Source organism: Silene latifolia, chromosome 2 (assembly GCF_048544455.1).
Source record: "Silene latifolia isolate original U9 population chromosome 2, ASM4854445v1, whole genome shotgun sequence".
NCBI classification, from domain to species: Eukaryota; Viridiplantae; Streptophyta; class Magnoliopsida; order Caryophyllales; family Caryophyllaceae; genus Silene; species Silene latifolia.
Genome location: NC_133527.1, coordinates 2,381,844 through 2,404,432, shown reverse-complemented (window position 1 = coordinate 2,404,432; position 22,589 = coordinate 2,381,844). Strand labels below are relative to the sequence as shown.

Sequence of the window (22,589 nt, the reverse complement as noted above, 5' to 3'; positions counted from 1 at the left end):
CATAATGAAAGTCACTTTATAAAAGAAAATAATACGGAATAGATGATAGATGAGTATCGGATTCTATTGTACGTGCAACGATTTAATTCTTGAGTTCATCACCATCTAATTCCTTTTCCATTTTTTTTACAATTTTTTACAAGTCGTTTTCATATAATAGATTTAACTTACTAACTTAGGCAACCCATAAATCATACTTCTTCCATATATAACATTTTATGAGTGCAATTAGTGATAATGTACTCGTAAGTCGTAATTTAAGTTCGCACAAAAAGAGAGCGAAAATTTCAGTTAAAAACTTCGTATTTTCATTTCTCGTTATTTATGATGAATTTCAAAAAAGTAAGTTTCTCATATAATATCTATATTATTGATTTGTCGAGTTCTATAGTTATATGGTGGTGAGGTTATTTTGGGCTGAATAAAGCTAAACTAAACTGAATTGACCTGAACTTAACTGAAATGTTCTAACTTAAAGGTAGTTATTCAAAATAAGAAAAAGAGGTAGCTAGCCTTTGATATGAAACACAAAACGTACGGTTTTAAAAGGAAGATCGATAGAATCTCGATTTTTCTTTTTATGTGTATACTCCGTATATAGAAAGATAAAAAGGATAAAGTTACAAAGAAGTGGCAGAAATGTAAACTCATGGAATAAAATTGATTCGCATTTCGCAAGCGTACTGATCATACTCAAACAAAATAAGTTGGTAAATTTGACGTAATTTACTAGACTGATTCAGACTTGATCTCAAAAATAGTATTGAAAAAAAAGTGCTCATGCCGTAATTACACCAAAAATTACAGTATTTTAACATACGGTTGCAGTAATTTGTATGAAGACTTGATAATTATCGTACAAGACCGTGTAAGGTGCCGAAAATTTGTATGCGAGGGTGCCGAAAATTTGTATGAAGACTTGACAAGCCATATCATCTCAATTCATTTCAACATGAAACTGTCTAATAACCATTCAATAATATTATCGTACAAGACCGTGTAAGGCGTGAGACGGTCCTTATACATATAAAAAAACACAGTTATTGATAGCAAGTAACATATACTCACTCATATAGTAAAATTTTCGTCTCACACTATATAAGAATACGACGGTCTTATTCTATAATTTGTGTTCTAAAACGGATTCCACGAACATGTGTTTTCATATCAAATGTAATACTTGTGACATCATGACTTTCATCCTCTTCAGACGGAGAGAACAAGTCCATTGCAAACCTCTACATAAAACCTACTAACCAAGTCAACAAATATGGGATTTTTAAGGTTCCTCCAAGTCCTTCAATTTTCCGTCATCGACCATCATCTCGATCAAATCGTCCACAAAACTTTTACACGAATCCTCGAGATCATCGGGAGTTATTATCCTTCTTACTCTCGGTCTCGGTACTAGGCCTCACATTAGCCACATAGGCCGGTGTCGTGGGTGACGGTAATGGCTCCTTCCCGGTCCCTCCCTCGGATATGCCTACACATGTAACATCGGCCATATTGACTTGCTCGCTAGTATTCGTGTCCACCTCTTTAGGTAGCTTCCTTAGCGAGAAGAGAACTGTCAACAGCTCTGCAATGAGCCATTTTGATTACTATATATATTACTATATGATTCTATCTGTATACCAACCGGCAACCACCGCATTTTAAAACATCAGCAAACGCCTCCAAGGCAACTCCATGGTTGTCGTCTATAAATCTACGATAGAGTAAGAGGGGTTGGATGGATGCTACTTTAATCACGTACTGAAATAAAAAGAGAGGGTTTTTGGATAACCCAAAATATCTATATACCAACCATCACAATCTTAAACATCGGCAAATGCCTCCAAGGCTGTCGTCTATGAATCTACGATAATGTAAGAGGGGTTGGGCTGGGCGGACAATACTTTAATTACGTACTGAAAATTAAAAGAAGGTTGTTGGATAACCCAAAATAGTAAAATGAACAGATAAATGCATCAGTAAGCTGGTACTCCGCAATATAAAACGCACAAACAAAGAAGGTTCTATTCCATCGAATTTCAAATCCAAAAAAAGCGAGTATTTTTTTCCATAAGAATAAGAATGGTAAATATGTAAATAACCATTCTGCATTTCAAAGCAACGTTTTACAAAATTGCAAGATAAATCTAATTAACGGGGCACCTAAAACTCAAAGTTGACTTCGTCAAAAATTACCTGGGATAATACAGACTGTAAAACTGATGAGCAAGCGCAATAACGCAAACATTATATCCTCATCTCCCTTGAAAAAAAAAAAAAAAATCATATCTTCACGAGAAAAATGGTGTTCGCAAAAGCAGACCATCATGGACAATCCTTACACGCCGACTAAAGCTGTGTGCTCTTACTCATGTTATTGCATGTCATGTTTGACAATAATATATTAACTACTGATGCATCCAAAAAGATAACTTACCAGCCTATAGAAGCAATCGGAGGTAAAAAGATGGTAATGGCCCTACTCAAGCCGATGCAATTTGCACTATGCTCTTGTATATCTGCGACTGGAAGTGGACAAATCTAGTGGGGCTTTGGTTTATAGCCGTCCACAGCAAAATTTCTAGTAGCAACTGGGAGAGCTAAGCGAATTCCATCAATTTCAGGGGTTGCTTCAAATTGGCAACCCAGACGGGACCTACAAATGCAAGGATTTAAGCCTAGTACCCAGGATGAGTGGTGACGGTTTAGTGGAGAAGAAGAAAGTAGAGAAACTTACGTTTCTGTAAGCCCGAAGGCTAGGTCCAACATATCATTTTCTTCATCAGAGGGATCCGGTAGTCTGCTGTAGTACTCCATATCCTAAATAAAAGAACTTGTTTGTTACGTTTTAAAAAAAAAATAGGCACTGGAGTTGTAACAAGTAGCTGAGTACTAGAGACACGACAAAGATAACGACAAGCAATCTGCAATCGTTTGCAGTACTGACATATTGAGCACAGAAACTTATATGAGGAGATCTTACATGTGAGGCCGACCCATTAACCTTATAAAGTTATAATTATATAAGGAGTATATCAATATTTGGGTTGGTCTCACTGTGAGACTGTGTCTCATTCGAGACTCATCCCCTATATACAAAAAGATTAAGAAAAACTCCATTTTTTCCAGCCTAAAACAGATTACCTATTTTGGTATAATACCCTATATAGTATATACTTCCCTATTTTAATATATTTCCCTATCTAATTAAATCTCTTAATTAATTTTGTTACTTCAGTGTTTTTTTTCTCAAATCAATATACAATGATGAGAAACAGCTAAGTTAAATTAATGAATTGTCAATTTACAATCTATAAATAAATGATGCACTAAAAAGTAAAGCTCTAAATATACCGTACATGCAATGCACGGGTCTATACTAGTTGTATATTGAGTGGCTTACCATGACGATAACATGACATGTAGAGCATGCACAAGATCCCTCACATGCTCCTGAAATTGGGGAAAAAGAAACACTTTACTTTGGATGAACTTAGGGAAGTGTTTATAGGTATGCTAATTGATTATAATCAACAAGCCTTAGCCTCATTCCTAAAACGACTTGAGGCAGCTAATATGAACCATTACTAAAGAGAGTTAAGGCCAGAGAAGTGGGAGGACGATGATATTTAAGAAAATGGTTGACAGAGAAAATAGCAGGTAAACTTCCATACTGAAGTGCCTAACCTTTACCAAGAACAATCTCTAAATCGAAAAAACAACCTGCGGGTCAACCATATATTCATGCTAGATGATGTCGCTATCATTCACCAAACTAACTTAGACCTCATTATCCTACCATCCACTTCTAAACTTCAATATATTAAAAAAAAAACAATAAAATGTAGAATGTAACCTATAGGCTATATCGACCATTTACCCAGTGGCGGGAAGCAGAACCAGGGGATGTCATCGCCGCTGGAAAATGAAAATTTGAAATTTTTTATTAAAATTTTCTGATTTTTTCTAGTTTACCTTATTTCATTACTTGTACATCCCCCTAACTAAAAATCCTGGTTCCGCTTGTGCAGCTACACAAACTAAGCTTAAATCGCTCCCATAAACAAAACAAAACTTGATTACCAATTACGGGGAATTACATTACGATAAAGTGAAATGACTATAAATAATCAAGTAATATACTCCCTTCGTCTCAATCATTTGATTAAAATATCTCTCACAAAGAATAAAAAAATCTTAACAAATGATTGGGACGAACAAACAATGGGGATTTGAGCAAACAAAAACTACCTTAGTTAATTTCTTGATTGCCTGAGCTCCAAGACTATAAATTCTTGAAACCCACATAAATAATTTTGGAGAATAGTAAGTGATCCCAACAATCTAGAAACAAAATTAAACAAAAACTAATTGAAAACCTCTAATTCCAATCAATTCAATAGAAAAGATCAACAATTTAAGTGAGTTTTTGGCATAGAACAAAGTAATTGGCAAGAATTCTTAAATGGCAGCTAAAAATACACAAAAAGATTAAATCTTTGGCATAAAATTCAGGGAAAAGTTGCTATAACTTAATCAAAAATCAACAAAATAGAGAAGAGATGAAACGAAGTACCTTTGTAATGGGGTTAATGGGGTTAATGAATTGTTTAATGGAAATGTGGAAACATGTTAATAAATTGTTGAATCTTTGGCATTAAATTCAGGGAAATGATTGAGACGAATGGCATTAAATTGAGAAGAATGGGGTTATAACTTTCCTGAATTTAATTCCTGAATTCTTTGTGAGGGTCTGGGGGATATTTTAATCAAATGTAAACAAATGATTGACACGAATGGGGTATATTACTTGATTATTTATAGTCATTTCACATTATCGTAATGTAATACACGTAATTGGTAATTAAGTTTTGTTTTGTTTACCATGACGATAACATGACAATATGACATGTAGAGCATGCACAAGATCCCTCACATGCTCCTAAAACTGGGGAAAAAAATCACCTTACTTATGGATGAACTTAGGGAAGTGTATAGGTAAGCTAATTGATCACCAACAAGAAGAAGCCTCATTCCTAAAACGGCTTGGGGAAGCTAATATGAACCATTCCTAAAAAGAGTTAAGGCGAGAAAAGGGGGAGGACAATGATATTTAAGAAAATGGTTATCTTAGCAATGTCTTATTTAGATACCAAATAACATAATTCACTGAAAAGGCGAAATTATACTCCATAGAAGATATATGAAGTGCTTATGACATAATCGTCTATAAAAGAACTTTTTGTCCAAGGACAACACATACATCACATACATGAAGTTAAGCATGCCCAATGTATAATACTTGCCTTCAAGCTCAATATCATTTGAATGTGCAGCTTCTAAAATGCTTGTACCAACAGGCACCTTGACATGTTTCTCCGATCCATCTGTTTCGACAAATGTCACATTTATCCTGCAGAAATGCAAGCAGGATTAGAGGTATATTATCAACAAAAAAACATTGCATAATATTACAGCAAGTAGCTTCCTATCAAACAAGGGGAACAATAAGAGAATTTACACTTACGTTTTCTGGTCTTTATTTTCATCCTTGCGTGAATCAGTGGCAATAGCAGTACAAAGATATCGATGCATCTGTAACGAAAAGCACAAAAATACTTTATTAAAAAAACAAAAAAAAGATGAGTCCAAGTGAGTCCAACAACACATGAGCATGAGCACTAAGACGGCGACTAACTTTTTTAATCCACCCCTCAAAACTCAAGCCATAACACTAGCGCATTCCGCGTAGTCACTCACTAAATGCTACGCAGTAAATAGCAGGCCAATGAGTGAGGACTCCATCTCTAGAAATTGTAGTAGACCTTCAATACTAACAAAAACGAAACCAAATTGACCAACCCGCCTATGACCACCCCGAAACTTACCCATCTGACCTGATTGCCACCTTTGACCCTAGTGATACTATTCAAACTAAAGACAAATCAAAGAAGATTATGCAGACCTGTAAAGAGCGTAATGAGGATTGTACTCCCCTGCAAGCACGTGCATGAAAATATGAGTTTCTCGGAGTATATGCTCCTTGCCCTAGGACACCTAGGAGAAGGAAAAATTGGGTAACAAGAGTTCTGTTGATCGAGGTACGTTGATCCATAAAGCATACAATTCATAAAATAAGACTCACTAGTCATTTGAGATAGCATCCAATATTGGCCTAGAAGTTTACATTCGAAATTGCATTTAGCATTTGTAGAGCTTCACCTACTGCACCTAGCAGAATCATAAAAACTCTTGAAAATGAATCTATCACGAGCTAGACTCTAGCATGCATTGCACGAAACAGTAGCTACATTATACTCCTAATGATTAACATGTTCGCCACAAATTTGGCTGACCCATTTACGCAGCTAATTGGCATCTTGTAACACTACAGATTTAATCGTTAAATAGGCAACTACGAAATGAATACCTCCCCGTATAAGCCACAAAAAACATAGACATTTAGTTAACAAACATTTCCAGGGTGCATTCAGGTTCAACAAGTACCTCCTCCCAGACTCCCATTTCCACCTTAGCGAAAGAAACTAAACCGTAAAACGCCCACCAGGCCACCACCAAACTAACTTAAGACTTTATTATCCTACCACCCACTTCTAAACTGAACATTCATCAAGGGCCGCTTTTACTGAAACGGAATGATACACGTGTCAAAGAGCTTTGGCAACAAATTCTTCATATTGTAACTTCAAGATATTATTAAAAAAAATGTAAAATGTATCTACAAAAGGGTAGGCTGCTACCTATATCACTAGTGACAGAAGCGGAACTAGGGGGCTAGCAGGGGCGGTCGCTAAAACTGAAATGAGCATAAATGATTAAATAACGTTAAAAAATGGGGATTTGAGGAAAGAAAAACTAACCTTGAGTTAATTTCTTGATTGCCTGAGCTCCAAAACTAGAAATTCTTGAAACCCACATAATTTCGGAGAGTAACAATTGACCCCAACAATCTAGAAAAGCAAAATTGAACAAATTAATAACAAACCCTAATAAAAAAAACACTAATTTCAATCAAATGTAACAATAAAAGCGAATTCATCAAGTATAAATCAAAAAACAAAAGACAAATAACATTATATACACGAAAAAAGTAAACAATAAAGAGGGTATTTGATGAAGAAAGGATAAATATACCAATCTTAATTGATAAAAGCTTGAAATTTTATGAACAAATGGCGATTGAGTTTGATTTGAGAGAGTGGAAGAAAGAGAGGCAGAGAGAAATAGGGCTTTCTGATTGAAGGCAAATTACGATTTTAGTTTGACAGATTTCTAATTGTAAACTAGTTTTGTGACCCGTGAAATTCACGGGATGTTTTGTTTTGAGTTGATGTTTTTAGTATTTTTATTAATTGAAATTTTATAAAATATCAAAACATATAGTAAGCTCACCTTATGAATAATTCATCATTGGTTGCGTACTAAGATTACGGGCATTTACATGTTAACATAAAGATCAAAGTCGATAAATTAAATAAGTCAAAGTAGGTGAATATTGCTATTTTTTCGAAGGTAAAATGATGGAAAAAAAAAACAAACAAATACCAAAATAAAATATACATTTGAAAAAAAAAAAAAGGAAAAAAAACTATTAGTCATTCACGTTGATGTCGTCAATCTTGTAGTTAGTCTCCAATATATAGTTATTTAAGCTATCCTAGTATTTTACTTCTTCATATAGTCTTCTTTTTATAACGAATCGACCCTATAATAAAAAAAAAAGTAACTCAATAATTAGTCTGAATTAACCAACAAAATAGTGAAATTTGTTTTATACAATATTATCGTTGTTAACTTAAGTTTTTTATTAAATAGTGAAAGAAAAAGGGAATGAGAATGAAATCGTAGAGAAGTAAGTATATTACCTTTGAATAGCTCAACACCACAAATCTTGATATCCCCTAAATGAGAACAAAACAAACACAAACGATGAAATTGAAAATGTGATGAAACATTTCATAACCAATGGAACTTACATAAAATAAAAAGTAAATAAATTAGTTAATAGTTTTAAAACCTTAATACACTTGGCTTAATGTTAATAGAATAATAGGAAAGTTTAATGATACATTTAGTTCTACTGACGATAGAGATAAGAAAAAATTTGGGTTATAAATTTTGTCTTCCATCAAAAAAGATATAAAGAATTGAGGATGCGTTTTATGACTTTTGAGTATCCTTTTTTTCATTATTATCAAAATTAATATAGGTATAAATATCAATCAAGGTTCACGACTTTTGAGCATCATTTTTCATTATTATGAAATTTAATATAAACATTAATAAGGAATAAAGAGAAATGGAATGTATAAGTTTTGCTTGATTATTATTATTGTTATAATTTATTTTTTTACAAGATCCACTTTACATGAGAATTATTTAAGATGTTGTCTTATTATGTAATTAAAATATGACATGTAAATGATGATAGTTAGTTTGCTTGCCTTTTAATTAGATTTATATATTTTATATTTACATTATTGAGTTATAGATTTTTCTCATTATTATGAAATTTAAAATAGACATAAATATGGAGGAAAGGAGAAATGGAATGTAAAAGATTTGCTTTATTTAATATGGATGGATTTAATTTGTAAAGGAAATAAGTGAATTAAATTAATGCAATATAATAATAAATTGATAATCCAAATCATATTATTTTGCCAAGTCACATTGTTATTGCATACGTGGCTTTTTTTCATCCCATGTGGCATTGTCTACGTGGCTTTTTAGGCTAGCCTTTTAATAATGTTATATAGATATAGATAGAAGTAGGAGGAGGGCCAAACACTATCATTTAGGGAGATAAAAAACTAATTTTGAAAAGTTAGAAGTTAACGGGGAAGTGGCAAATAAGCCCCATACGTTTAGTCATATGTGCAAATCACCCCCACAACTTTCAACACGTGCAAATTAACCCCGTGTGTTTAGCATTTGGTGCAAATTACTCTTCATTTAATTAATTTAGTTGATATTCAATATTTTATCCCTTCTCTTATTTATTCCCCAATTAATTTCCTCATTTTTAAAAGAAATTTGGGCAAGGGACCAATCTACCCCTACCCTACAACACTTTGTTTACTGTTAAAAACCCAAATTCATATTCTTCTCATACACTCCGTTTGCTCCACAGCTCTATTACCTCGTGACCTCCTCCCACAGTTCACTGGCGCACCACCCTAACCCGCACTACGCCGACCTAACACACATGTCATCCGACACCGTCGATATTATTCGCTGACAGGGGGAGATTCGCGGTTAGATTAAGTTGATTCAAGGGTGAGGGGTGGTGTTTTGTGTGGTTGGGGTCGGTTTTGACGAGAATGGGATAGTGTCGTAGTGGTGAGGCGATCGGACATAGAGTATATGTGAAAACTTGCTTGGTGGTTGAAGGTGATTTTGAGCTAAACTTAGGTTTTTAGGTGGTCGGCAGGAGAAGAGGGGGTGTTGTGGTGATAAGAAAAGGGTAAATTTGGATTTTCACAAATTAGTAATATTATATGTGAAAATTTAATATTAATTAATCATGTTAATTCAATTTTTATGTTTTAAATTATAAAGGTTTAGTAATAGTATTGAATTGCACCAAAACATAAAGTTATGGGGTTAATTTGCACGTATTGAAAGTTTTGGGGGTGATTTGCACATAGTAGTAAACGTATGGGGTTTATTTGCTACTTCCCCGGTTAATAAAAAGCTACTAGAAACAAAGCACCAAATTGATGCTTCTGTTTTTATTTCTCCCAAAAACTCTTTGGATCATGGAAATTAAAAAAAAAACTAAAAACCAGTAGTAGGCCAAACACATCAATTTGTTAAAAAACTACTTTTACAAAAGTTAGGCCAAACAACCACAACTTTTTCAAAAAGTAGTTTATGAAAAAACTCATTCTAAAAAGTAAAAGTTATTTCACATAAACAAGGTCAAACAGCACCTTAGTCTTGCTTGTGACTCAGTTGTGACACAAGTCCTTCCCACCTGTTTTCCCATTTACCTTTCCACTTGTATTTTGTGAGAGATTATAAGCTTGTGACGAAAAAATAACTGTCATAAATGAGAATTTGTAAATACACATATCCACTAACTTTTATTATTTTTATATTACTCAGACTCACTTCAGATTCCATACACTATCAGTCAGACTCAGTTCAGACTATATTTTCCCATTTCACATCTTTTTTTTACAAACTTAAAAAATAAAATAAAAAAAATATATACATGAGATCCATTCATTGGATAATTGCCTTTGAATGTGGAGTCAAGACTCACCCAAAGTCTTAAGTCGAGTCTTGGAAATACTAAACTTTATTAAGATTTTGGAAGATTATTGGTAGTCTTGAGTAAGTCTTGTCAAGACTACTAATAATTTTACTCTTAACCTATCAACTTACAAAAATTAGTAACCAAACTGTTCAAGTGTTGTGTCGGGTCCGTATTTATTTTTGTATAATTAGACCTGAAAGCGATCTGAACCAAAATAATTTTTTTTACCATAAATGTCCCGAGAACAAGAAACTGACTCGATCCGACCCGACCCACTCCAAAATGTATGACGGATCCACTGACCTTACCACCACTAGGTTGAATCTGTCCAGCATTGTATTTGTGTAGTGATATTGGTGTGCTGGGTTTTAAGTAAGGCCCGCTATAACATAAGTATTAGGTTACAGAATAAAATTTGGGCCCAAAACGTAGGTGTGGTGTTGAAAATAATGGATTGCTAAGACTTAACTTATATACTTGGGCTCAAATTCATCTGTGGCCCAAAGGTTATCACCGCTCTCTAATTCAAATGTGTGTTTTTTTTTTCACATCCGCATTTTATTTTTTTCACATATATTTTTTACGATTTTACCCTCATCATTTTTTTTAATTCCTCGTTCAATTGATTCTAAGTGATTTTGCCACCCTTTCTCTCCGCCTCTCTTCACCATCGGCAGTCATCCATCCGTCAAAACTATCCTTCTTCGGCGAAGCTAACCTCAGACCGACCATGCTCTGACCGACCTCACTGATAATCTGATATTCATACAAGTATTTAAAAAAAAAAACAAAAAAATATTTAAATAACCAAATGAATTTCATATAAAAAAACCAAAAAAAAAAACCAGAAAACCACTCCAGCCACCACCACCTTCCTCAGCCGCCCACCCTCACCAAATCCCCAGCCAACCCCGTCGTACATCACCACCACCAACTGCACAACACTCATATAACCCTTCCTCACAATCCCTCGCACAACCATATCCCAGCCACCACCAACAGTGCCACCATGAGTCGTGCACCTACCTCACACCCTCGCACCAACAACCGTGCATCACCCAAACCACCAACCGCACACAACCCTATTGCAGCACCCTCACCAAGTGCACCACCCTCACCATCGCGCCCACTCTCACCGTCGTCCGTCTGACACCACCATGCACCAGGCACACCACCACGCCTTCCGCCAACCACAAAACCAAATTTCGGTCCGGGATGAATGGTCTGTCCACACTTTTTGAAGTTTTTGTAACACCCCAATATATTGAGAGGGAAGTTGTCCCACATCGGGAAATTGAGTGGCTTATAAGAAATTTATAAGGGCTTCCACCCGCCACTTAGTAACAAAGCCTTGTGCTTTTGGACTTAAGTGAGGACAAACAATGGGCCCAAAGGTTGACATCTCATCTTATTGAGGTTGTGTTACGACGGTGGCGGGTCGGGTTGTTATAAATCGTATCAGAGCAACCATGCGACCGTGAGGTGAGCCTGTAGTCAGGAGTACTGGGGTCACACACCTAACGGGGGAGGATTCTGGGCTTGGCTGCGGCCAGCCTCCAGGCACAACAAGGACGTTGTATTATTTAAGTGGGGGAGTTTGTAACACCCCAAGAGATGATTGAGAGTAAGTTGTCCCACATCAGGAATATATGGTGTAATACCCGCCCTTTTAGAGACCCTTTGACCAGCGTTGACTGACCTTGGGAGCGGGAATAGTCTTAGAAGTGCGTGCCAAAACTATCTTGGGTTACGTGTTAAGAGTGGTACTCGATAGAGTAGAGGCTACTCGATCGAGTAGCTAGGTTACTCGATCGAGTAGGGGGCCACTCGATCGAGTATGTTGGGTACTCGATCGAGTATCGAGTTTTCAGCGAGGGTTTTAAATCGCGTTTTGTTAAATCCGCAAATCATTTCCGCCTCTTTCCTCCTATCCTTCAGTCGCCTCTTTCCCTTCCCTTCACCATAAAACCTCCATGGAAGCCTTTTGAAGATCCTTGTGCTTTAGGAGAGTGTCACTTTAGTCGGGTAGCGGTCTTTTGCCGGGTTTCTCCTTATAGGTATGTCATAATCATCATCCGTATCCTCGTCTTTGCAGTTAGGGTTTGCTTGATAGTAATAGATGATTGTATGGTGGTTATAGGCATTGCTTGATTGCTGAATATGTTGTATGTCAGCATGGATTGGTTGCAGTTGCTTAAAGGTAGGTTCGCCTACTCAGTTTCTGTAGATAGTCTAGTGTGTCGGTTGTTGTGGTTGTATTGTGATTGCTTAATATCGTAGTTGTATTGTGACGGTTGTGATTGTGGCTGTTGTCTTTGGTTCTCGAGATGCATTCTCGGCTGAGTGGAGTCACTTGCGGGAGTGGCTTCACGCCCTAGTTTCGCCTCCAGTGGAACCCGCCACAGGAGGGATGTGCACATTAATGGACAGAGTTATCGCTCGATATGATGAGCGGGGCTTAGGTGGGAACGGCTGCGGTCCCCCACTGGCAGGGTTGGTCCAGTGGACAGTCAGTGACAGATGTTGCTTGGATTATTGTGATTGTGTGTGACATTGATAGCGTCGTGTCGTGTTGATAGCTATGTTGTTGTTGTCGTATCTCATCTCAGTAGTGACCTTGTGTGGTTGTTTTGTTTGTTATGTGTCTGCCGTGATCCCTTATGGTGAGCAGTCGGTTTTAGCAGGCGTTGATGTTGTTGATAGCTGGAGTCCGGGCAGGGATGAGTCTTCACGAGATTTGTTAGCATTAGAGTGTAGCTTTGAGTTGTATCTTTATATCGTTTGTTGGTTTAAATCACTTGTAATATAACATAATAGTTCTCCCATCGACATTTGATTATTACTATCCTCGGGCAACCGAGATGGTAACGCCCTTATATGCTAAGGAAGGCCTAGTTAAGGCTCCTCTGAATATGGGGGTGTTACATATGGAGCTTGTGATATGTTGATAAAGGATTTCACCTACCACTTAATAACAAGGCCTATGCTTTTGGGCTTAAGTGAGGACAAACAATGGGCCCAAAGGTTGACATCTCATCTTATTGGGATTGTGTTACGACGCTGGCGGGTCGGGTTGTTATAAATTGTATCAGAGCAACCCTGCGACCGTGTGGTGAGCCTGTGGTCAGGAGTACCCGGGTCACCCACCTAGCGGGGAGGATTCTGGGCTTGGCTGCGGTCAGCCTCTGGGCACAACGGGGACGTTGTGTTATTTAAGAGGGGGAGTTTGTAACACCCCAAGATATTGAGAGGGAAGTTGTCCCACATCGGAAAATTGAGTGGCTTATGAGATATTTATAAGGGCTTCCACCCACCACTTAGTAACAAAGCCTTGTGCTTTTAGGCTTAAGTGAAGACAAACAATGGGCCCAAAGGTTGACATCTCATCTTATTGGGATTGTGTTATGACAGTGGCGGGTCGGGTTGTTATTTTTTCGGTTGTCGGTTCGGTCCGCTCCAAGACCGGTTAATTATTTCGGTCCGGACCGAATGGACCGAAATTTAGGTGTTTTACGATTAATTTCCCAAATTTATAAAGTAATCAAATATTTTATAGTCAAAACGATATTATAACCTTAATATTTGTGGTTATTTATGGTAAAGATACTTTAATCAACTAGTTTGTTTAAGTTAATGAGATTAATTTTAATTATCATATACTTCAAAATAAAAAGTCATGAATTCGGTCCACTTCGATCCAAGACCGGACCAGACCGAAATATACGGTTTCGGTCCGGTCCAAGACCGAATATTTTAGGTCCGGTTTTAGACCGATGCTCACACCTAATACTATTAATAAATGAGTATTATATAGGTCCATCCCATCCTCGCCTGCTAAATAAACGGGTATGGACAAGACATTTTCAAAGATCTCGCCTACTAACGTCCAAAAATTGAAGGTGAGTTTCGTCCATAGTTGTTAAGCTCGCATTTGAGCATCTCTATATGACTACGACTTTTTGGATTAGACAAAATGGTGGTCAAAGAGAAGAAGAAAGTCGGGGAAAGTAGGAGAAGGGGGAATAATGATTAGCGTGGGAAACAAGTAGGGCTGCAAACCGCACGCTATGAAGAAGATGGGGGACGAAGTAGAGGGGACACAAAAAGAGTAGTACTACTAGACTGGCCACCCTTCCCCCTTACTTTAATGGAGTGAACCTTAGACTTCTTATAAACTCTTGTCAGTTTATGTTCTCCCTTCAATCTTAAGCCATTCCCCCCACACCCTTCCCACACGTGTGTTTTTTTCTTTTCAAAGATTAGGGATAGTATAACTTTGACCATTCCCATCTTATTAGGAACATTTTTTTTTTTTTTTTTTGATAAGGTAAGAAAACTAGGTTGATCCTCTAGGGTAGGACCAACCTATCTCATCCTTTCGAATGAGAGAGGTAAGTTGAAGCCACCGGCTTTCAAACCACCTCGAAAGAGTTGGACAAGAATGTCCAACAGAAGCCATGAAGTCAGCAACCTTGTTGGCTTCACGAAAGCAATGTTTAATTATCACTTCATCGAACAGATGAAGGTCTAATTTCACATCTAATGATCTTAAATTGAACATATGCGTCTTAGATTTTGCTCTTTTGGATTGGAAAAAATTAAACTAAATAGAGTTAAGTTGAGTTGTATTGGACAGAATTAAACTAAGCAGAACCGAATGGAATTAAAATAAGAATTAATTTGAACAGAGCTGAGTAGAATTAGGCTAAGCTGAACTGAATGGAGTTGATCCGAATTGAACTGAATGAAACCGAGCTAAATTGAAATTAAGTCAGAAAGAATAGAGCTTTAAACTTAATTTTGGTTAAATTGTAATCCACTTAAATAGATGTAGTGACGGATTTAGGGAGTTGGGGCGCTCGACACCGCTCGGAAATGAAAATCTCGCAAGTTTTAGTTAAAAATTTCCGACTTTTTTCTAATTTATCGTATAGCATTACTTGTTCGCTCGCACTAATCTCAAATCCGGACTCCGTCACTGAATAGATGAGACAATTTTTTTTGCTAGTCACTAGACGTTTTGATTTTATTTCCATCTATCTATTTAACTCCTTTAAATTTAAGACTGATTTTCACATCTGAATGTGTAACTAATTTAGACTTTTATCCAATTTCTCAAGCTAGCCTTGTTTTTATTACTCAATAAGAGTATATAAGGTGTGAAAAGAAGAATGAAGTGGCTATAATATGAGACAAAAGTTCACAAAACATTTCTTACACTCTTTAACGACACACTCTTTAACCTAATATAGAGAAATTCGCAAAAATGGATATGTAACTACATAATACTCTTTCCGGAATTCAACTAAACAACATCCTTCCTCAGTTCCTCACCTATAACTCTATAAGTATGAAGCGATTGCATTGTATCTGTATATATTGATAACCAGGGGTATTTCTAGGTTCTTAGGGATGCACAAATACTATCCTACAACCAGTTGTATAATAGTAGCATTGTATAACCGTCTCAAAGTTGTTGAACTCTTACACAAAGTTGTTGAGCTATTTTACAAAGTTATTGAGCTCAACAATTATTCTGTTAAGCTCAATAACTTTGTATCATAACTCGATAATTTTGTTAGTAGAACTCGATAACTTTATAACAAAGCTCAACTACATTGAAAAAGTTGTATATACAACCAGTTGTATAATACATTAACTGTTAGGGATGGGGGTTCAACAAAAAAAATATTAAGAAAGCTAGAAGAAAATTTGAGAAAATAAAAGCAAAAATAGACAATGGACTAAAAAAGTGCAGTCCGTCTTGCTTCAGACCGCTTTATTTCAGACTGTAATAAGACCTCTCATAAGTGAGAAGCACATGGGTGGTGGGACACCCCCATGTGCTTTCCCACTTACACCCTAAATGAGTTTTTTGTGAGAGAAAATGGTATCCGTCTGACAATTTCAGACGGATATGACGGTCTGAAATAAGAATTTGTGAAAAAAGTGATGGTATGGAGGTTTGAATCCCAATCTCCAAGTTCCACATACACCTTTCCCGGTTTCCCATTCTTACCACTAAATCAGGGCTTATTTACTAATGCTAAAAATCCCTACAAATCCATACTCAAAATGGTCTATAGAGTAATTTACAAGTCTTAGACACCTAATCGTCACTTCGACACCTTATACTAAAGTACTAATCCCAAATAGAAACATTAGAAAAAAAAATACTTTGTTAAATTCAATTCACGAAACCATTTCTTATAATAGTCAACTTTTTATTATAAAATGATTATTTTTTCCTCTATCTCATTATACATACCAGGTCGAAACTATGATTTGAGAATCTTTAAAATGAATAAAAATATACTTCGTAAACACTAAGTCTCGCTTAAGACGATACTATCCGTTTCAAAACTAGTTAAATACATACTATTTGTATATATAAAAATGCATAAAAAATTTATCTTATATACATAAATAATATATCGTAATATTTAATCTGTTTGAACTTTAAGATGGACATTACCACAAATAATATACGTAATATTTAAGCGAAAATTTGTGAAACATAAAAGGGGCAAAGTCCTCGTAGAAGTCAGCTACTATTCATCCTATATTCCTATGTCAGCTGCAATCCGTACTGTAGATTCCAAGGTACATCAGAAATCCACCTCGATATCTGCAAGAATGTTGTTATCTCAATTTAGTCGAAGATCTTCTCTATTACTTTCTCGCAATTTTCTCTCTAATACACTCTATTTTAATATATTTTCTTTTTTCATTTATTAAAATTTTATTTTTATGAAAGAATTATAACCATTGGATCATCACAAACTTTAATCCCCACCGTTTATAAAAAATAGAAAACCATTTTTTTTAGGAAATTGAGAGAATAAGAACCGAATTTACTTTGTTTTGCTTGCCTTGTTCGTTCATTCAGTCTCTTACTACTTTATTCCACAATTAATGAGTTGCGTCAATTTGGCAGAACATACCTAGATCATCTACGTTTTCCAATGTACAACACAATCTCGCAACTTCTGAAGTTCTGATTACATTTCTTACCTTGTTTCCTCTTGCATGCATGGAAAACTTGTGTGAGAATTTAAAGCGATTTTTCTAATATGTATCTATTATCCAGCAATTGTACAGATACTATCCAGTAAATATACATTAGCGATCTAAAAATACATATTTTAAAAGAGATTCTCTCATATGCAATTGTAAGTCGTTTGATATTCCAATTTAATTGTTATGTTCGAATTGGATATTATCCGATCCATGCGCAACCCTAGTCTAGTTCAACGAATTACAAATTTGTTAAAATTGTATTTTTACAAAAAAAAAAATTCAATTAAAACACAAATCCAAGGTGCATTGAAGATTCATGAATTAAAAAAACACGAAGCCTTTAGAACAGAAACACAATTAGAGTAACACAACAACATATTACAAGAAATATTAATTAAAACCCGTATACCATAACCCAAACCGCAACGTAATTAATTACCATACAAAATCGGTAAATTACGTCGTTAATTACTCGCAAACCAAACCAAATAAAAATCAAACCAAAACCAACCCAATAGACCCATACACTTAGACATACATATACATAACATATAACTAGCCACAATAACAGTAGCACCATATTTCATCAACAATCAGACTCAAACGCCCTACGACGTCGTTTAAGCCGTTCTTCGGATCCGGACCGTTGTACAATCCCCTTCAACGCATCCCTTAAAAACACGGCACACTCATCGCTTCCACCATTGTTATTATCCGCGCTAACAATAAGCACACTTTGAACTCGTCCACCTAGAGATGATATCTCAGCTCGAATCGTCTTCAAGTTTAAAGAATCAAGTACTCCATTTAGGTCGGAAAATAAATCCGGCCTATCCTCACAACATAATGAGGCCTTCAAAATAATCTTATTATTATCATTATCATTATCAGTATCGTTATTATTATTATTATCATCGTAATTAGTGTCATTATTATTATTAAGTAATTCCTGATGATCTTCATTAATATTATTATTATTGTGAATAAAGACAGCAAACTCGTCGTTTTCAGAAGGGATCATCAAGTTGTCTAGTTGATGGAGCTCCGAGGTTTGCCGTTTTAGTTCCAACACTCTCTGCACTACCTTGGAAAGGAGCGTTGCTTTGTCTGTCTGCCAATTACAACAATATCAATTGATGTTAGGGGTATATACTCTGAAAAGTGATTCTCAAAACCCAATTTAATTTCATTTAATTTTTATTTTATTTTCATGTAGTCGCGCGATAATATTAGTTCAGACGGTTTTGAACTCTGGTTATCTAATAATCGCATGATTATAGGTATATCATTTACTTTTATTTGATATAACTAGAGTTCAAAATCGTCTGAAGTAACAATATGATCACGCGGCTATCTCAATTAGATAATCTTGCATAAGATGATTTTATGCATATAACCTTTATATGACACTAATAAATGGCATGGTTATATACTTATATGCACACGAACATCTCATTTATAATTTGTACGACTCAATAACGTTTTTAACATTAACACATCCTATTATTCACATAACTTCTATGGAGTAAAACTTAAGACATGCAATATAACAATTTAACATAAGCTAAGAAAATATTTCTTAATTGCATTTTTTTCATTAATATGTTGAAAACATGGAAATGTACTCAGGAGTCAGAACAGTCTGATAACAAGTTCAAAAGTTTCTCAAAACTCGGATTTCAAACTTTTTAAAGTCTGATTTGCTAACTAAATTCCACGTTCAAGCTCAATCTACTACAAAAAGTAACCTCTCAAATTTATTTAACAACCTTAAGCATTCGACGGTATTCACTAATAAAACACAAACATATTGTAAAACAAATCCTTTTAATAACCATTTTTGACATCTATGAGTCATTATTTGCTGGGATCCGTTTTATATAACATTAATGTAAAACCGTCTTACAAGTACTACTCACTCGATAAGCATAATTTCCAACAATTAAACAAGCAAAATTACAAAGAACAGAAAAAAGGTGAAGTACTTTACAAAAATACAGTAACAATAAGATGGTAAAAGTGTAAAGTCGTCTGAACCCTAATCCATAGTAAGCGTGGTGGTGTATGGTTGAAAATGTAGAAAAAAGCAAAAACATTACATTATATTTTTTGACCGTCTAATCTCAAGTTCTCACTTCCTTTTTCTCTTCACGCCGTAATGATGTTGTTGGTACTAACTTTTTGAATTTTTTTTACAATTTTTACATTATAAAATCAATGTTAATTATTATTGTATAGATTATTGTATTTGAAAAGTGAAACATTTTTTTAATCGAAAAAGTAGCATACTGAGATGATCAGAAAGAGAAGCATCTCTGCAAAAATGTTGTGTACTAGTATACTTCATTCTCCAAGTAGTAACAAAAGTTTAATTGAAGTTTACATAAAAAGGATAAATTCAAAAGAATAGATCAAGGAAATAACTAGATCATTCAATGTGTAATACTTTGACATTACACAAATGTAGATGGATAGGTAGTGTCCGGTGAATAATGGAATAATGTTCTGTTTGGTGTAAAGGGCGATTTTAATGTTAACCGAGTTTGAACATAGGTTATTATGACACTACATTTTATGTATGATATGACTATACCAATTAAACTAATTGAAAAATCTTGTTTAAATATGTAATCCCATGTACCTAGGTGTCAACATGTACATTGTTAAAACGGAGACGTGAAGAAATAACTAAAACACCTGAATAAGATAAACATAAAGAGTTTATCGGGACGAAAGAAATATCATTTATGAAGTTTTATAAATTCTTTTTAAATTAATATCAAGAAAAAATCTTTTACTTAGTCACAATTTTACTCTTACTCCGTAGTAGTTGTTTTTTCGGTGTAAAGGGAGTTATAAAAGACGATTTCAATATTGACGGAATTTAAACTCAGGTCACAAATACCACATGTCATGACTATTACTATGCTATCGAGTTAGTTATGAAAGGCTCCTATATTAACTTTTGTAAGACCATTTACAAGAATATTGATTGTGAAAGTATATGTGCCACCTTATATGACTATATTATGTTCTTTGGAGTTAAATAACTCATGTACGAAAGTTTCCACAAACTATATCCTTATTCTTGCGTACAAGATGGATATATAGGAAATAAAATAACACATTTCTTTTGACTCATAAAAAAGTTCTACATGCTTGGATCAATTATCAGTCTCCTACCCTCCTTTGCCTATTTAATATTTTCTTTTAGAACCGTAATATTATCAAACAATCTACTCCGTCTATTCCATATATTAAATTATTTTTATTTTTATTATACTCCGTAATCATTTAATATAAATATATAATTTATAACATATACGTAAGTGAAAAATATGAAACTTTTGTCATTAGATTTGTAACAAAACAAACTTCAATTTCACAACAATATGCATTTCATAATATATTCTTTTATATTTTGAGATATATGAATCTATATATATGACGAAACTTTATTGACAACCATTTTATAAAACTGTACACTAGATGTTTAAATAAGTGTTGCTTAGCACATGGTGTAAACAACAAACAAACAAAACAACAAAACCTAATTTCTTAAATTATAAATTATCCCTTCTTTTCCTCACGATCAACAATAATATTATACAATAAATATACATTATAGCTATAACATATATAGTCCGACGGCTGGTCATATATACCTCAGAGATATAACTTCTTTACCAATACAACCTTGACAATACTTCCTCCATAGCGTTATTTATTTACTTATTCTATTTCTGAATGTCTCTTTACTCATTTATTATTAGCCATTCTAAATAACTTATTAACATTTTTTATAGTGTTAAATAAGCCATAAGGATACAATCTAGAAAGGCGAATCGAACATGAAACTCAGTATCCACAATACCTCTATTTTAACCATTAACCCAACATTTTCAGAATAAAAAGATGGTTCCTTGTTTGCATTTTCACTAGATGTAGATGGAATGCTCAAGATCTTATACTAAAAGATAGAGAAACATATTCTTTGACTCACCCAAAATATTGACCGAATATAAGTATTTCTTTTGACTTAGGTCCACAAAATTATATGGCCACCAAACCCATGACTCATAATAATAACAATTACTAATAACAATAGTGTAATAACTATAATAATTTCAATTAAATAAACTTAATGTAAAAACAAACTACAACAAGCTAAACCCTAACTTACCATCATATCAATCCAAGCAAAAGAGATCATACAACATTTTCACCTACTATCTTATGTCACATATTGTTAATTTTAAATTTATTAAGATTGATTTTAGGTATTGAAAATGAAAAAAATGTAATAAGGTGACAGATTAAGTTATAATCATCATCTAATAATAATTAGCATGGATAACTAATTTGTTTCTTTGTGTTTTTATTCATTTGTAAGAAATATTTTAATCAGATGTAAATAATCAGTTCAAATAGAGAGAATATATGAAATATACTCGATTAAAAAATAAAGATAAACAATTAATTAGAGCGAAAACAAAAAGCAAAAAATAAATAAAAAGGTAAAGTAGAGAAAAACCTTAGTAGTACAAGGAAGAAGAGAACGAAGACGATCAAGATGAGAATTAATCCTTTCCCTTCTCCTTTTCTCAGCTTCCTTATGATGAATCCTCGAAGCCGCCACCGCCTTAGCCTCGGCCGTTTCATCATTCATCATCCCCATGGCAGCCGCCGCGTAAAAATCACTTCCACCACCACTTCCGCCACCACCGTAACTATAACCCATTGGCCCCACATGGGGCCACCTCACTCCCCCATGTGGAGCCATGTAACGGTACATGTCCATCTCAGCTGAATTATTCTCCATGTAATGTTGCATATTCGATATCAGGATATAAAACCGTCTTATACAAGAATTAGCGTTTTTTTTATTGAAAGAGGTAGTAGTTGTTGTGTTGTGTAGTGTATGTGTGTGTATATATATATAGGTGGAAAATTAATTAGGGTTTTAATTTGGGTGAGGGTTTCTTTTTGTACTTATGATGATAAATGATGATGATAGATCCACTAAATATTCTATTTTATAGTATTTTATTGTATCAAAATCCATGGTTCTAATTAGATGATTTTATTCTATAAGGTGGGACCAATATTCCACTTAGTTGAAGTAATTTTGTCCATTTTATGCAACTTTTTATTTTAATGAAAATGTTGGGGTGTAGTACTAGCTAGAACTTTTTGGTTTTAATACGTGAGCTTGGCGTAGTGGCATCGTCATGCATGAGAATATGGTGAAGGGGGGTGAATTTGGCTTATTCTACTCCTTTTGGTA

At 34.7% G+C, this 22,589-nt stretch overlaps 2 protein-coding genes across 4 annotated transcripts; both read right to left on the bottom strand.

Annotated features, from left to right (window-relative positions):
• Positions 1-948: 948 nt before the first annotated feature.
• On the bottom strand, positions 949-7,283 carry LOC141642011 (uncharacterized). Of its 3 annotated transcripts, XR_012543152.1 has the most exons (9): positions 7,153-7,281; positions 6,879-6,968; positions 5,963-6,054; positions 5,525-5,592; positions 5,304-5,410; positions 3,401-3,450; positions 2,735-2,817; positions 2,435-2,653; positions 949-1,582 (listed from the first exon to the last, which is right to left on the bottom strand). XR_012543152.1 is itself a non-coding variant. In XM_074450666.1 (8 exons), exons 2-8 carry the CDS (start codon positions 6,934-6,936, stop codon positions 2,539-2,541), a joined length of 573 nt encoding a protein of 190 aa, XP_074306767.1. In that variant the 5' UTR covers positions 6,937-6,968; positions 7,153-7,283; the 3' UTR covers positions 2,157-2,538. The 3 variants fall into 3 exon arrangements, 2 of the variants coding, with proteins under 2 accessions (XP_074306767.1, XP_074306768.1); XM_074450666.1 differs by lacking the exon at positions 949-1,582 and having other exon boundaries at positions 2,157-2,653; positions 7,153-7,283; XM_074450667.1 differs by lacking the exons at positions 949-1,582; positions 6,879-6,968; positions 7,153-7,281 and adding an exon at positions 6,143-6,152 and having other exon boundaries at positions 2,157-2,653.
• Positions 7,284-17,604: 10,321 nt separating this feature from the next.
• On the bottom strand, positions 17,605-22,230 carry LOC141642007 (putative transcription factor bHLH107). The gene is made up of 2 exons (XM_074450661.1): positions 21,837-22,230; positions 17,605-18,413 (listed from the first exon to the last, which is right to left on the bottom strand). Exons 1-2 carry the CDS (start codon positions 22,134-22,136, stop codon positions 17,889-17,891), a joined length of 825 nt encoding a protein of 274 aa, XP_074306762.1. The 5' UTR covers positions 22,137-22,230; the 3' UTR covers positions 17,605-17,888.
• Positions 22,231-22,589: the final 359 nt, after the last annotated feature.

What these genes read in the sequence shown, in the direction of transcription:
- LOC141642011 (XM_074450666.1), bottom strand. Translation starts at nt 6,936, where the DNA reads ATGTGGGTTTCAAGAATTTCTAGTTTTGGAGCTCAGGCAATCAAGAAA. An exon ending in AATCAAGAAATTAACTCAAG is followed by an intron (nt 6,055 to 6,878) that starts GTTAGTTTTTCT and finishes TCCTTCTCCTAG; the next exon opens with GTGTCCTAGGGCAAGGAGCA. An exon ending in GAAAATAAAGACCAGAAAAC is followed by an intron (nt 5,411 to 5,524) that starts GTAAGTGTAAAT and finishes GCATTTCTGCAG; the next exon opens with GATAAATGTGACATTTGTCG.
- LOC141642007 (XM_074450661.1), bottom strand. Translation starts at nt 22,136, where the DNA reads ATGCAACATTACATGGAGAATAATTCAGCTGAGATGGACATGTACCGT. An exon ending in TTCTTCCTTGTACTACTAAG is followed by an intron (nt 18,414 to 21,836) that starts GTTTTTCTCTAC and finishes TGTAATTGGCAG; the next exon opens with ACAGACAAAGCAACGCTCCT.